Source organism: Panulirus ornatus, chromosome 12 (assembly GCF_036320965.1).
Source record: "Panulirus ornatus isolate Po-2019 chromosome 12, ASM3632096v1, whole genome shotgun sequence".
Lineage (NCBI taxonomy): Eukaryota > Metazoa > Arthropoda > Malacostraca > Decapoda > Palinuridae > Panulirus > Panulirus ornatus.
Window position 1 is genome coordinate 28607059 of NC_092235.1, and position 14848 is coordinate 28621906.

The following is a 14848-nucleotide window of genomic DNA, read 5'->3' on the forward strand; positions in this document are numbered from 1 at the left end:
CACACACCCCTGCCGCAAACCTACATTCACTGAGAACCAATCACTTTCCTCTCTTCCTACACGTACACATGCCTTACATCCTCGATAAAAACTTTTCACTGCTTCTAACAACTTTCCTCCCACACCATATATTCTTAATACCTTCCACAGGGCATCTCTATCAACTCTATCATATGCCTTCTCCAGATCCATAAATGCTACATACAAATCCATTTGCTTTTCTAAGTATTTCTCACATACATTCTTCAAAGCAAACACCTGATCCACACATCCTCTACCACTTCTGAAACCACACTGCTCTTCCCCAATCTGATGCTCTGTACATGCCTTCACCCTCTCAATCAATACCCTCCCATATAATTTACCAGGAATACTCAACAAACTTATACCTCTGTAATTTGAGCACTCACTCTTATCCCCTTTGCCTTTGTACAATGGCACTATGCACGCATTCCGCCAATCCTCAGGCACCTCACCATGAGTCATACATACATTAAATAACCTTACCAACCAGTCAACAATAGTCACCCCCTTTTTTAATAAATTCCACTGCAATACCATCCAAACCTGCTGCCTTGCCGGCTTTCATCTTCCGCAAAGCTTTCACTACCTCTTCTCTGTTTACCAAATCATTTTCCCTAACCCTCTCACTTTGCACACCACCTCGACCAAAACACCCTATATCTGCCACTCTATCATCAAACACATTCAACAAACCTTCAAAATACTCACTCCCTCTCCTTCTCACATCACCACTACTTGTTATCACCTCCCCATTAGCGCCCTTCACTGAAGTTCCCATTTGCTCCCTTGTCTTACGCACTTTATTTACCTCCTTCCAGAACATCTTTTTATTCTCCCTAAAATATTCTCCCTAAATAATTCATATATTATATTTATTATATCATATAAATATATAATATAATAAATATAATAAATATAAATATAATAAGTAACACAGTCTAGCATGACAAGCTCCATCCTTGCCGTTGGTTGTGGTTTAACTAACGATAATCATCCATGTTCTAATAATGATAATGACCTATTAGCCAGACTATGACAAAAGCACTCTTCCACTTTTCTTTAACCCTTTCCGTGCTATAGGTGTCATTCAAGTCTCAAATAGCAAGATGATATCAGTGCCAATCTTCACGTAACTTCCCACAATTGAATTTCATGTACACTGTCAGTTCTGCTTGTGAGCCAAAGGTAGTAAACCAAACAAAAAATTGAGCCACTGCAGCTGTCTAGGGGCCTCAGGAACCCACTTGTCACCATGGTAGATGGTCACATGCTGTCTCTTTATTCCTAAAATAGGAATGCTTGACTCTTAATTAGAAAGAAAAATTAATGGTTCTGGTAGTTTTCTGGGCATCTAATCATAAAAAGAATAGTATCTGAATTTGCATACCCCCTAAGATTGGCAAGTCCAGTAAATGTGTTTTTCCTAAACTAGCAATAATTAAGTTTCAATTCAGATGAAAAAACCTCACCTAGCTTCTCAAAGTAGCCAAAATTTACCTCATTTATTATACATGAAATGGATTTGTGTCATTTTTTATTTCAATGTAGTCGCACGGAGGTTTGGTTGCAGTGAGATAACTTCTGACAGATTAGTGTACCAGAGAAAATGCGGTTTATTACTCAGATCCTAGGACCCTGACTCCTAATGGGGATCCTTAGTACTAACCATTATATGGCAACATTCAGAAAGCAGGAACTGCTCTCCCAGACACTCTAATTTTGCATTATTTTCCATGCGCATGCCCTCCCACAGTGCATGATTACAGGATAATTTGAACGGTGCAGGGGCCCTAATAGAGACTCAGCTTTGGGCCACTAAAAGAACTAAGGGAAACTTCTCAACTTCCTTAGCAGCCCACCTATACCAAATTTTTTATGCTGTTTGGGAAACATATAACTGAAATGGCTGTTTCGATGTAGTATGAATGTATTTAAGTGTATAAAAACTAAGTCAATTGCAAATTCTTAAGAGATGTAATGCAGCAGATAGAACCATTCTCTGCAGCTGCTACTAAAAACTGATGTTCATAGGTTCTGGAAATATTTCGGCTACTCCTTTGTTATCTAAGCCTACATTTTCTCTCCTTTTCATAGCCCTCCCTACTACAGAATTATAAAGTATCACATAAAATCATATGAATAACATTCCCTTCAAAATCTTCTCATATTATCATATCAATTGCCACAAAATGTTGAAACAGCACAACTTGAGTATATAATTACCCCTGACTGATTTGTTACTTTCATTATTATACTTGACTGCTGTTTTCCACAACAGAGGTAGTGCCAGGAAACAGACAAAAGGACCCATCCACTCATATACACACATACATACATATATCAATATATGCAAACATATATTTTTTTCTTTATTATACTTTATCGGTGTCTCCCGCGTTAGCGAGGTAGCGCAAGGAAACAGACGAAAGAATGGCCCAACCCACCCACATATAAATGTATGGAAAGGATCACAATTTTGCGTGTGATCAAGATATTCCTATGAGTCCACGGGGAAAATGAAACACGAAAAGTTCCCAAGTGCACTTTCGAATGCTCGTTGAAAGTTTTGGACAATCCCGTTTACCAAATGGCGTCCTAGCTTCGTCTCTTCGATGTATATCAACTGACTGTTATATTTCTCTCTTGTGTCTCCCCTGATGATGTGATTATTACACGAAAGTGCACTTGGGAACTTTTCATGCTTCATTTTCCCCGTGGACTCATAGGAATATACATGTATATACATACACGTCCACACACGCACATACACACACATATCAACGTATACATATATATACACACACAGACATATACATATATACGCATGTACATAATTTATACTGTCTGCCCTTATTCATTCCCATCGCCACCCCGCCACACATGAAATAACAACCCCCTCCCCCTGCGTGTGTGCGAGGTAGCGGTAGGAAAAGACAACAAAGGCCCCATTTGTTCACACTCAGTGTCTAGCTGTCATGTATAATGCACCGAAACCACAGCTCCCTTTCCACATCCAGGCCCCACAGAACTTTCCATGGTTTACCTCAGACACTTAACATGCCCTAGTTCAATCCATTGACAGCACGTCGACCCCGGTATACCACATCGTTCCAATTCACTCTATTCCTTGCACGCCTTTCACCCTCCTGCATGTTCAGGCCCCAATCACTCAAAATCTTTTTCACTCCATCTTTCCACTTCCAATTTGGTCTCCCACTTCTCATTCCCTCCACCTATGATACATATATCCTCTTGGTCAATCTTTCCTCACTCATTCTCTCTATGTGACCAAACCATTTCAAAACACCCTCTTCTGCTCTCTCAACCACACTATTTTTATTACCACACATCTCTCTTACCCTAACATTACTTCTCGATCAAACCAACTCATACCACATATTGTCCTCAAACATTTCATTTCAAGCACATCCACCCTCCTCCGCACAACTCTATCCATAGCCCACGCCTCGCAACCATATAACATTGTTTTTTTTTTTTTTTTTTTTTTTTTTATACTTTGTCGCTGTCTCCCGCGTTTGCGAGGTAGCGCAAGGAAACAGACGAAAGAAATGGCCCAACCCCCCCCCCCCCATACACATGTACATACACACGTCCACACACGCAAATATACATACCTACACAGCTTTCCATGGTTTACCCCAGACGCTTCACATGCCTTGATTCAATCCACTGACAGCACGTCAACCCCTGTATACCACATGGCTCCAATTCACTCTATTCCTTGCCCTCCTTTCACCCTCCTGCATGTTCAGGCCCCGATCACACAAAATCTTTTTCACTCCATCTTTCCACCTCCAATTTGGTCTCCCTCTTCTCCTCGTTCCCTCCACCTCCGACACATATATCCTCTTGGTCAATCTTTCCTCACTCATTCTCTCCATGTGCCCAAACCATTTCAAAACACCCTCTTCTGCTCTCTCAACCACGCTCTTTTTATTTCCACACATCTCTCTTACCCTTACGTTACTTACTCGATCAAACCACCTCACACCACACATTGTCCTCAAACATCTCATTTCCAGCACATCCATCCTCCTGCGCACATCTCTATCCATAGCCCACGCCTCGCAACCATACAACATTGTTGGAACCACTATTCCTTCAAACATACCCATTTTTGCTTTCCGAGATAATGTTCTCGACTTCCACACATTTTTCAAGGCTCCCAAAATTTTCGCCCCCTCCCCCACCCTATGATCCACTTCCGCTTCCATGGTTCCATCCGCTGCCAGATCCACTCCCAGATATCTAAAACACTTCACTTCCTCCAGTTTTTCTCCATTCAAACTCACCTCCCAATTGACTTGACCCTCACCCCTACTGTACCTAATAACCTTGCTCTTATTCCCATTTACTCTTAACTTTCTTCTTCCACACACTTTACCAAACTCAGTCACCAGCTTCTGCAGTTTCTCACATGAATCAGCCACCAGTGCTGTATCATCAGCGAACAACAACTGACTCACTTCCCAAGCTCTCTCATCCCCAACAGACTTCATACTTGCCCCTCTTTCCAGGACTCTTGCATTTACCTCCCTAACAACCCCATCCATAAACAAATTAAACAACCATGGAGACATCACACACCCCTGCCGCAAACCTACATTCACTGAGAACCAATCACTTTCCTCTCTTCCTACACGTACACATGCCTTACATCCTCGATAAAAACTTTTCACTGCTTCTAACAACTTGCCTCCCACACCATATATTCTTAATACCTTCCACAGAGCATCTCTATCAACTCTATCATATGCCTTCTCCAGATCCATAAATGCTACATACAAATCCATTTGCTTTTCTAAGTATTTCTCACATACATTCTTCAAAGCAAACACCTGATCCACACATCCTCTACCACTTCTGAAACCGCACTGCTCTTCCCCAATCTGATGCTCTGTACATGCCTTCACCCTCTCAATCAATACCCTCCCATATAATTTACCAGGAATACTCAACAAACTTATACCTCTGTAATTTGAGCACTCACTCTTATCCCCTTTGCCTTTGTACAATGGCACTATGCACGCATTCCGCCAATCCTCAGGCACCTCACCATGAGTCATACATACATTAAATAACCTTACCAACCAGTCAACAATACAGTCACCCCCTTTTTTAATAAATTCCACTGCAATACCATCCAAACCTGCTGCCTTGCCGGCTTTCATCTTCCGCAAAGCTTTTACTACCTCTTCTCTGTTTACCAAATCATTTTCCCTAACCCTCTCACTTTGCACACCACCTCGACCAAAACACCCTATATCTGCCACTCTGTCATCAGACACATTCAACAAACCTTCAAAATACTCATTCCATCTCCTTCTCACATCACCGCTACTTGTTATCACCTCCCCATTTACGCCCTTCACTGAAGTTCCCATTTGCTCCCTTGTCTTACGCACCCTATTTACCTCCTTCCAGAACATCTTTTTATTCTCCCTAAAATTTACTGATAGTCTCTCACCCCAACTCTCATTTGCCCTTTTTTTCACCTCTTGCACCTTTCTCTTGACCTCCTGTCTCTTTCTTTTATACTTCTCCCACTCAATTGCATTTTTTCCCTGCAAAAATCGTCCAAATGCCTCTCTCTTCTCTTTCACTAATACTCTTACTTCTTCATCCCACCACTCACTACCCTTTCTAAACAGCCCACCTCCCACTCTTCTCATGCCACAAGCATCTTTTGCGCAATCCATCACTGATTCCCTAAATACATCCCATTCCTCCCCCACTCCCCTTACTTCCATTGTTCTCACCTTTTTCCATTCTGTACACAGTCTCTCCTGGTACTTCCCCACACAGGTCTCCTTCCCAAGCTCACTTACTCTCACCACCTTCTTCACCCCAACATTCACTCCTCTTTTCTGAAAACCCATACTAATCTTCACCTTAGCCTCCACTATTCCTTCAAACATACCCATTTTTGCTTTCCGAGATAATGTTCTCAACTTCCACACATTCTTCAATGCTCCCAGAATTTTCGCCCCCTCCCCCACCCTATGGTTCACTTCCACTTCCATGGTTCCATCCGCTGCCAAATCCACTCCAAGATATCTAAAACACTTCACTTCCTCCAGTTTTTCTCCATTCAAACTTACCTCCCAGTTGACTTGTCCCTCAACCTTACTGTACCTAATAACCTTGCTCTTATTCATATTTACTCTCAGCTTTCTTCTTTCACACACTTTACCAAACTCAGTCACCAGCTTCTGCAGTTTCTCACATGAATCAGCCACCAGCACTGTATCATCAGTGAACAACAACTGACTCACTTCCCAAGCTCTTTCATCCACAACAGACAGCATACTTGCCCCTCTTTCCAAAACTCTTGCATTCACCTCCCTAACAACCCCATCCATAAAAAAATTAAACAATCATGCAGACATCACACACCACTGCCACAAACCTACATTCACCGAGAACCAATCACTTTCCTCTCTTCCTACACGTACACACACACACACACACACACACACACACATATTTATTTATTCATTTTATTTATTTTGCTTTGTCGCTGTCTCCCGGGTTTGCGAGGTAGTGCTAGGAAACAGATGAAAGAAATGGCCCAACCCACCCACATACACATGTATAAACATACACGTCCACACACGCAAATATACATACCTATACATCTCAATGTACACATATATATATACACAAACAGACATATACATATATACACATGTACATAATTCATACTGTCTGCCTTTATTTATTCCCATCGCCACCTCGCCACACATGGAATAACATCCCCCTCCCCCCTCATGTGTGCGAGTTAGCGCTAGGAAAAGACAACAAAGACCCCATTCGTTCACACTCAGTCTCTAGCTGTCATGTAATAATGCCCGAAACCACAGCTCCCTTTCCACATCCAGGCCCCACAGAACTTTCCATGGTTTACCCCAGACGCTTCACATGCCCTGATTCAATCCATATATATATATATATATATATATACATATATACACACATTTTTATTTTTGTGTATTTCAATTTCTAAACGAGAAAACAAGAGTCAAGCAGAGAGTGCTTATCCTCCATGAAGGCTCCAAAATATAACATAAAAAAATTATAAATACACATACAAATACATATATTCACATGTGCATATCCATATTTCCTCGCCTTCATCCATTCCCTGTGCCTCCCGCCCTACATGTCTCTAGCTGTCATACATAATGCATCGAAACCACAGCTCACAATCCCCACATCCAGGACCCACAGACCTTTCCATGGTTTACCCCAGACATTTCACATGCCCTGGTTTGGTCAACTGACAGCAGGTTGACTCCAGTATACCACATCGTTCCAATTCATTATTCCGTGCATGTATTTCACCCTCCTGTATATTCAGGCCCCGATCACTCAAAATCTTTTTCACTCCATCCTTCCACCTCCAATTTGGTCTCGTACTTCATCTTGTTCCCTTCACCTCTAACACATATATCCTCTTTATCAACCTTTCCTCACTCATTCTCTTCATATGTCCAAACCATTTCAACACACCCTCTTCTGTTCCCTCAACCACACTCTTTTTATTACCACACATCTCTCTTACCCTTTCATTACCTAATCAAACCACATCACACCACATATTGTTCTTAAACATTTCATTCCCACACATCCACCCTCCTCCGTACAACCCTATCTATAGCCCATGCCTCACAACCATATAATATTAGTGGAACTACTATTCCTGCAAACATTCCCATTTTTGTCCTCCAAGATATTGTTCTCTCTTTCAACTCATTCTTCATCGCTGCAAGAACCTTTGTCCTCTCTCCCACTATATGACTCACTTCAGCTTCCATGGTTCCATTCGCTGCTAAGCCTGCTACCAGATATCTAAAACACTTCACTTCCTCCAATTTTTCTCCATTCAAACATACATCCCATCCAACTTGTCCCTCAACCCTGCTGAACCTAATAACCTTGCTTTTATTCACTTTTATTTTCAATTTTTTCCTTTCACACACTTTTCTTAACTCAGTCAACAGCTTATGCTGTTTCTTACTTGAATCCGCCATCAGTGCTGTATCACTGGTAAACAGCAACTGACTCACTTCCCAGGCCTTCTCATCCCCAACAGACTACAAACTTGTCCCTCTCTCCAAAACCCTAGCATTTCTCTCCCTAATCACCCCATCCATAAACAAATTAAACATGGCAACATCACACATCCCTGCCACAGACCAACTTTCACTGAGAACCAATCACTCTCCTCTCTTCCTTGTTATTTATTCTTGATTAAAAAATAACTAAATCATGCTCTATCAGTCACAGTATTTTCTTCAGACAGGAAATTGTTATTGTACTTTTGACATACCAGAGATATAACCTAAGAAAATCACTCTACATATGGTACATAATTCGAGGATCTTGAAGAAAGCTGTGAACACAGCTTTTGTTGAGTGGTAAACCTGTGTATGACTGCTATGACTCTATGAAGGACACGATTGAAGGAGCTGGCATTACTGATAAAATCAACAGAGCAAAGTTCAGCAAATTAAGGAAAGTTTTAATCAATACCTTTGATTACCATCTGGATATGATAGGTTTGTTTCAGTTGATACCCCAAAAGCACGATAGATTTGACTGACTTGAGTTGGCTTAGATCTGGCTAGATGATACAGTGTTAAGCTTGGCTAAATTATTCCTCGGTAGGAAAACGTAGGATAGGTTAGGATAAGTTAGACTTAATTCAGATTATATATAACTTTAGTAAGATTTGCATTATGATTGATATTTATGCATCTTATACACTTTTTTTCTTTTTTCTTTCAAACTATTCGCCATTTCCCGCATCAGCGAGGTAGCGTTAAGAACAGAGGACTGAGCCTTTGAGGGACTACCCTCACCCGGCCCAATTCTCTGTTCCTTCTTTTGGAAAATTAAAAAAAAAAACGAGAGGGGAGGATTTCCAGCCCCCCGCTCCCTCCCCTTTTAGTCGCCTTCTACGACACGCAGGGAATACGTGGGAAGTATTCTTGCTCCCCTATCCCCAGGGATATACACTTTTACCCCACTATTTTCTCTGCTTCAAAGCAATGTCCACTCCATAAAAAATTCAATATTCTTGCACTATGAATTTTTCATTGTCATATCTAAACCTACAGATAAATTGTAATTTTGAGTCTCTTGGTACCATTTTGGTATGTCTGGCCAGAAAAAAGTATAAATCAAAACCACTAAGTACAATTATCTTTTTTCTATCCTATAATAGCATATAAGAGGTAGATGAGGGCAATGATGATCAGGGAATATGTGGTATATTCAAGTAGGTTAAAGGAGGTGAAAATGTAATCAATACAATTCATGAAAATCTCTCAATTTTCCATAGTGGATGAGATCTATCTGGGATGTATATGCAGTGGGATGTATTTACATTCATCTATCTTTATGAAATGTACAGTTATTTATGATCAAATTTATATATCACCAGGCACAACTGGAGGGGATTAGATGTTGCAAAAAAAATATCAAAAAGGTAATCTTTTAGTAAAATGGGAATATATGAGACGTTTACCCCATAGGTCTATGGCCTCCAGCAGCCTCACGTTCAGGTGGTGATGGTGATGGGTGTCCCCAGACACAGGTGTGCTGCACGTGTGGTGCAACAGCAAGAAAAACAAGGAAGTGTTGGGATCAGTCCACCAAGGTTATCAAATATCATATGAACATTATATGAGGCCAGACAACCTCCAGGACACTTGTTCTGCAGGAGATACTGAATCATGTTTTTACTTACCACTCCATCAGAGACTTACACTCAGTAAAAAAAAAAAAAGCTCGTCATAAACTTTCGAAGTTTTTAAGAGTTGGCGGAGGCTGGCCAGGGCAGCCTGGTCACCACACTCACCTGCGCCAATATTGGACGAATTAAGACCGGAAACACTAGTGAAGCCACGGGTGCATTAGGGGCGTGGTCTCCCATGGTCATTATCCCAACAGCCGCGGCCACACGCCTACACTCAACCCTAAAATAACAGAAGTAAAGCAGCAGTAGCAGTTGGGGCCTTCAGCAGCTGGACGTAAACACCTCTGACACTGTCTGTGTTCCAATAATGTTGCCGCTCCAACAGCTGATAACTGGATGGCCCTAGTTATTCTACCCCCACACCCCCCACCCACACCAACTTACAATAATCTTACCGCTCTAACTGATTCCTGGATGGCCCTGGTTTTTCTACCCCCACACTCCCATTCACTAAACACTAGTTTTGCCTTTCCATCTACTGATAACTGGATGACCCTGGTTATTCTACCCCTTCACCGGTACCCACATTAACTTAACAATAATGTTGCAGCGCCAACAGCTGATAGCAAGATGGCCCTAGTTATTCTACTCCCACCTATACTAACTTAACAATATTGTTACCGCTCCAATAGCTGATAACAAGATGGCCCTACCTATTCTACCCCCACACGATAACTTAACAATAATGTTGCCGGTCCAACATCTGATAACTGGATAGCCCTAGTCATTTCTACCACCCACACACTAAGTTCTGGATAGCCCTAGTTATTTCTACCACTCACACACTAAGTTCTGGATAACCCTAGTTATTTCTACCACCCACACACTAAGTTCTGGATAGCCCTAGTCATTTCTACCACCCACACACTAAGTTCTGAATAGCCCTAGTTATTTCTACCACCCACACACTAAGTTGACAATAATGTTACCGCTCCAACAGCTGATAACTGGATGGCCCTAGTTATTCTACTCCCACACACTAAACAATAAAGTTGAGCCTAACAGCTGATAACAAGATGGCCCTCGTTATTCTACCCCCACTACCATTCGAATAATGTTACCGCTCAAACATGTGATAACTATATGGCCCTAAATATTCTAACCTCACACCCCCACTAATACTATAGTACTAAATAATATTGCCGCTCCAACATTGATAACTGGATGGCTCTGGTCATTCTAACAGTTAATAACACGAAGGCCCGAGTTATTCTTTTCCCTCCCAAACTAACTTATCACTAACTCTACTTAACGTATGATGTACCCAGCACATCCTAACTCAACCCTTAACGTACTACGGAGCGACTTGAACATGCCGGTAGTTTTCCTCTAGAGGTCATACCTCCGCATTCTGGAAATAATCAAACATTTGTTTTACAACTTAATGTTAGTAGAGTGAAGTATTTCTTTATACTAATTTTCATTTAATCTTGATTTGAGCTATTTTAGTAGCAGGACAGATACTACCTCCCTAACTTATCACTTTATGTATAAAAAATTCAATTATTCACCATATTCCTACGCTTCTCACTTATACACCGGATACGTAAGTACTGCTTATACCTAGAGGTCAGATCCCACTAAACTATATATGTACAGACACCTTCCCTGACCGGCCATAACTCTTAATAATACAAATTACAGAGCCAAGGGATGGAGAAACTGTACTGATCATGTAGGCCCATGTCGGGTAAGTGCCCCTCACACCCACCCAACTCATTCATGTACCCATCTAACCTGAACATGAAGCTTTCATTTAAATTCCATGTCTTGATCTGTACAGTTATTTACGGGTTTTGTTACGCAGTTACTTCCTGGACAAGTAAAGAACTGCTGTTCGATCGGGTATAGTCATATATAAATCGCCCGGCTTTTGACTTAACACGGCGAACAAACATAATCTCTTTCACTTTTCTCTATAATTGCCCTCTAAACTCATTAAAATCACAAATATACAGCTATGTGTTTATTATCTTGTTCAATGCAAACACATATGAGGCCATCACAATTTACAGGTAATAAAAAGAGTGTGGTTGAGAGAGAAGAGGGTGCTTTGAAATGGTTTGGTCACATGGAGAGAATGAGTGAGGAACGATTGACAAAGAGGATATGTGTGTCAGAGGTGAAGGGAACGAGAAGTGGGAGATCAAAGTGAAGGTGGAAAGATGGAATGAAAAAGATTTTGAGTGATCGGGGCCTGAACATGCACCAGGGTGAAAGACGTGCAAGGAATAGTGAACTGGAACGATGTGGTATACCGGGGTCGAAGTGCTGTCAATGGATTGAACCAGGGCATGTGAAGCGGCTGGGGTAAACCATGGGGAAATTCTGAGGCCTGGATGTGGAAAGGGAGCTGTGGTTTCGGTGCATTATACATGACAGATAGAGACTGTGTAAACGAATGTGGCGTTTGCTGTCTTTTCCTAGCGCTACCTCGCGCACATGTGGGGGAAAGGGGTTGTTATTTCATGTGTGGCGGGTTGGTGACGGGAATGAATAAGGGCAGACAGTATAAATTATGTACATGTGTATATATGTATATGTCTGTATATATATATATATATATATATATATATATATATATATATATATATATATATGTTGAGATGTATAGGTATGTATATGTATATGTGTGGACGTGTATGCATATACATGTGTATGTGGGTGGGTTGGGCCATTCTTTGGTCTGTTTCCTTGAGCTACCTCGCTGACGCGGGAGACAGCGACAAAGTATATAAAAAAAAACTACGGTTTTCATTAACCGCAGATTAAGCTGCCAATCTCGACACACGACTTACACATTTTTAGTTAATCCGCATAGTAGTCTAAATAACTGTTACTTCAACTACATTCACAAGACGTTTCCAGCTACTTCATGGCTGACCTTTGATGATTATCCTCCTCATCAATGTACAGTTCCATCTGACCAACCGGTGGAGTCTGGTTGATGGCTGGAACTACGGAACAACAGGTTCACCGACTTCTGTATTCATAAGTCATCACCACTCTGTCCACAGTCGTACGGTCATCATTGTTATAGTGGGCTTCAGTCATAAAGTTATCATCACTATCATGCTGGCCTGCAGTCATAGTCATCATCCACACTATGGGAGAAGGGAAAACAGTCATTAGTGTTCACCAATGTGATGATGGGCCGGTAATACAGTCATTGCCACTGCCATGTTGAGCTAAAGCCATACTGTCATAATCACTATTACGTTGGTCCGGAGCCACAATATGGCCACAACCAGTCACAGCTTTTATAACATTTATTATCTGGGCCACTGATTTTATATCACCTAGTAAGTAATGTCACTTACTGTTCTTATTTGTGAGATCTTACAAGTATCATTTTACACTGGAGCTTCATATTCATGTAAGTCAAATACTGTATTCCAGTTGTAGGTTAACTTTTCTAGCATAGTGCTCCTGACTACTACATGAACACCACCGCATCACAGTCATCAGCAAACAAATGTTCATGGCAACTCTTCCCTCCCTCACTAGTAAGCTTGGTTATGCTGGGGACTCCATGCCTCCCGACCTCTTCACCTCAGGAAATAATATCACCAAGGAATCCATGAAGGGGACCATAACACCTGCTTGATGTCTGCCATACAGTAAGTTGTAATTTGCTTGATCGTAATTTGGATATATATATATATATATATATATATATATATATATATATATATATATATATATATATATATATATATATATATATCGTAAATAAATTACTTTAACATTGAATATTGGCAAGCTTTCTGCATACAGAACACATCGGTATTGAACATATTTAACTAAAGACATTAAGTCTATAGAGATAAGTCCTTCATTTTCATGTAACAAAGTCATTTGTACAGACAGTACATGAGAGTCGTGTTCTTGGTACAAATGTTTCGCCAATGAAGTAATTGTTTGCACTGCAGAGGTTGCAAAGTCAAGATGCAGACTCAACTCGGTAATAGTTTTATCTTATGTAGAAGTAAATCTTAATTTTGTTTGAGTAAAGAGCTATGTAGTTTCTCAAGCACAATTAAGGCTTACCTGGATGCTTAGAACTCCCATCATGTATCATTTCAGCATATGATAGCCACGAAAATATGATGCCGTTAAATCCAGTTATATTTATTGATCATCAAAGATAATGTCACAAACATAAGAGATAAGCAAGAGGAGCCCCATGGTAATTCTACTTCTAATTTGAGAAGTCAAATGATTTATCCTTATGATGTAACAATATCTGGTTGTTTTTCTATAGTGTTACACCTATTCTTTAGGACACTGAACTTCAGTAAACTTTTACTGTCTCATTTTTCTCTAATGTAAAATACATTTTCCGATGAATACACATATAACGGTGTCATGACTTATCATACTACACCATTTGTAAGTGTTAGGAAAGCTAATCAATGAATAGGCGAAGATCTCGCCTTTTCATGCTGTCGTCTGTATTATGTGTAATAGGTGTCATTTAAGGCCAAATACATGTAATAGGATTTACATTGGGTAACTTCAATTGAATATACGGTCAACATAGAATCGATCTTATAAGTGCATTGTATTTTTCTTGATCTGAAAATGATACGAAAAACAAGAAGGAATTTTATCTTAATCTTTTGTAGAAGACTTTAGAGTCACGTGCGGGATGGTAGAGCGACCAAACATGGCTTCAAGTAGAAGGAAACAAGATGAGAAGAACCTGAAAACTCTACGTGAATTAGGTTCCCAGCCCTCTAATAGGACATGTTTCGACTGCCACCAGAGAGGAACAACCTATATCAACATGACTGTCGGTTCCTTCGTCTGTACATCCTGCTCAGGCATCCTGTAAGTGGATTGGAACACCAGGCTCCCGAGCCCTCAGCCCCTACTACGACTTTTCCTCAGTTATATATGGCTATTTATTGTCGTAATTTCCATATCCGCGGTGAGTTTTTGTACGATTTGTGGAGCATGTGTTGGACAGGAGTATATGTAGGGTTGAAATGTATATTGGTATATCTAGCACTGCTGGTTGCTTCAGAGGAAGTGATG

At 40.7% G+C, this 14848-nt stretch overlaps 2 protein-coding genes across 7 annotated transcripts in view; one reads left to right on the forward strand and one right to left on the reverse strand.

The window, feature by feature from the left end:
- Positions 1 to 13906, reverse strand: part of Ccm3 (programmed cell death protein 10 Ccm3) — a 31766-nt gene extending 17860 nt beyond the window's left edge. Inside the window, exons 1-2 of one of the 2 annotated variants that reach the window (XM_071667723.1) lie at positions 13859 to 13906; positions 9911 to 10028 (exon numbers count right to left, since the gene is read on the reverse strand). In XM_071667723.1, coding sequence (XP_071523824.1) covers positions 9911 to 9991 — 81 coding nt within the window. In that variant the 5' untranslated portion in view covers positions 9992 to 10028; positions 13859 to 13906. Of the gene's footprint in view, positions 1 to 9910; positions 10029 to 12692; positions 12847 to 13858 lie in introns of those variants that run through there. The other variant, XM_071667721.1, reaches the window with a different exon arrangement.
- A 530-nt stretch (positions 13907 to 14436) lies between these two features.
- The window catches only part of LOC139751979 (uncharacterized), a 76572-nt gene continuing 76160 nt past the window's right edge, over positions 14437 to 14848 (forward strand). For 2 of the 5 annotated variants that reach the window (XM_071667726.1, XM_071667728.1), the window contains exon 1: positions 14445 to 14641. In XM_071667726.1, coding sequence (XP_071523827.1) covers positions 14460 to 14641 — 182 coding nt within the window. In that variant the 5' untranslated portion in view covers positions 14445 to 14459. Of the gene's footprint in view, positions 14642 to 14848 lie in introns of all 5 variants that reach the window. The other 3 variants (XM_071667725.1, XM_071667724.1, XM_071667727.1) reach the window with 3 other exon arrangements.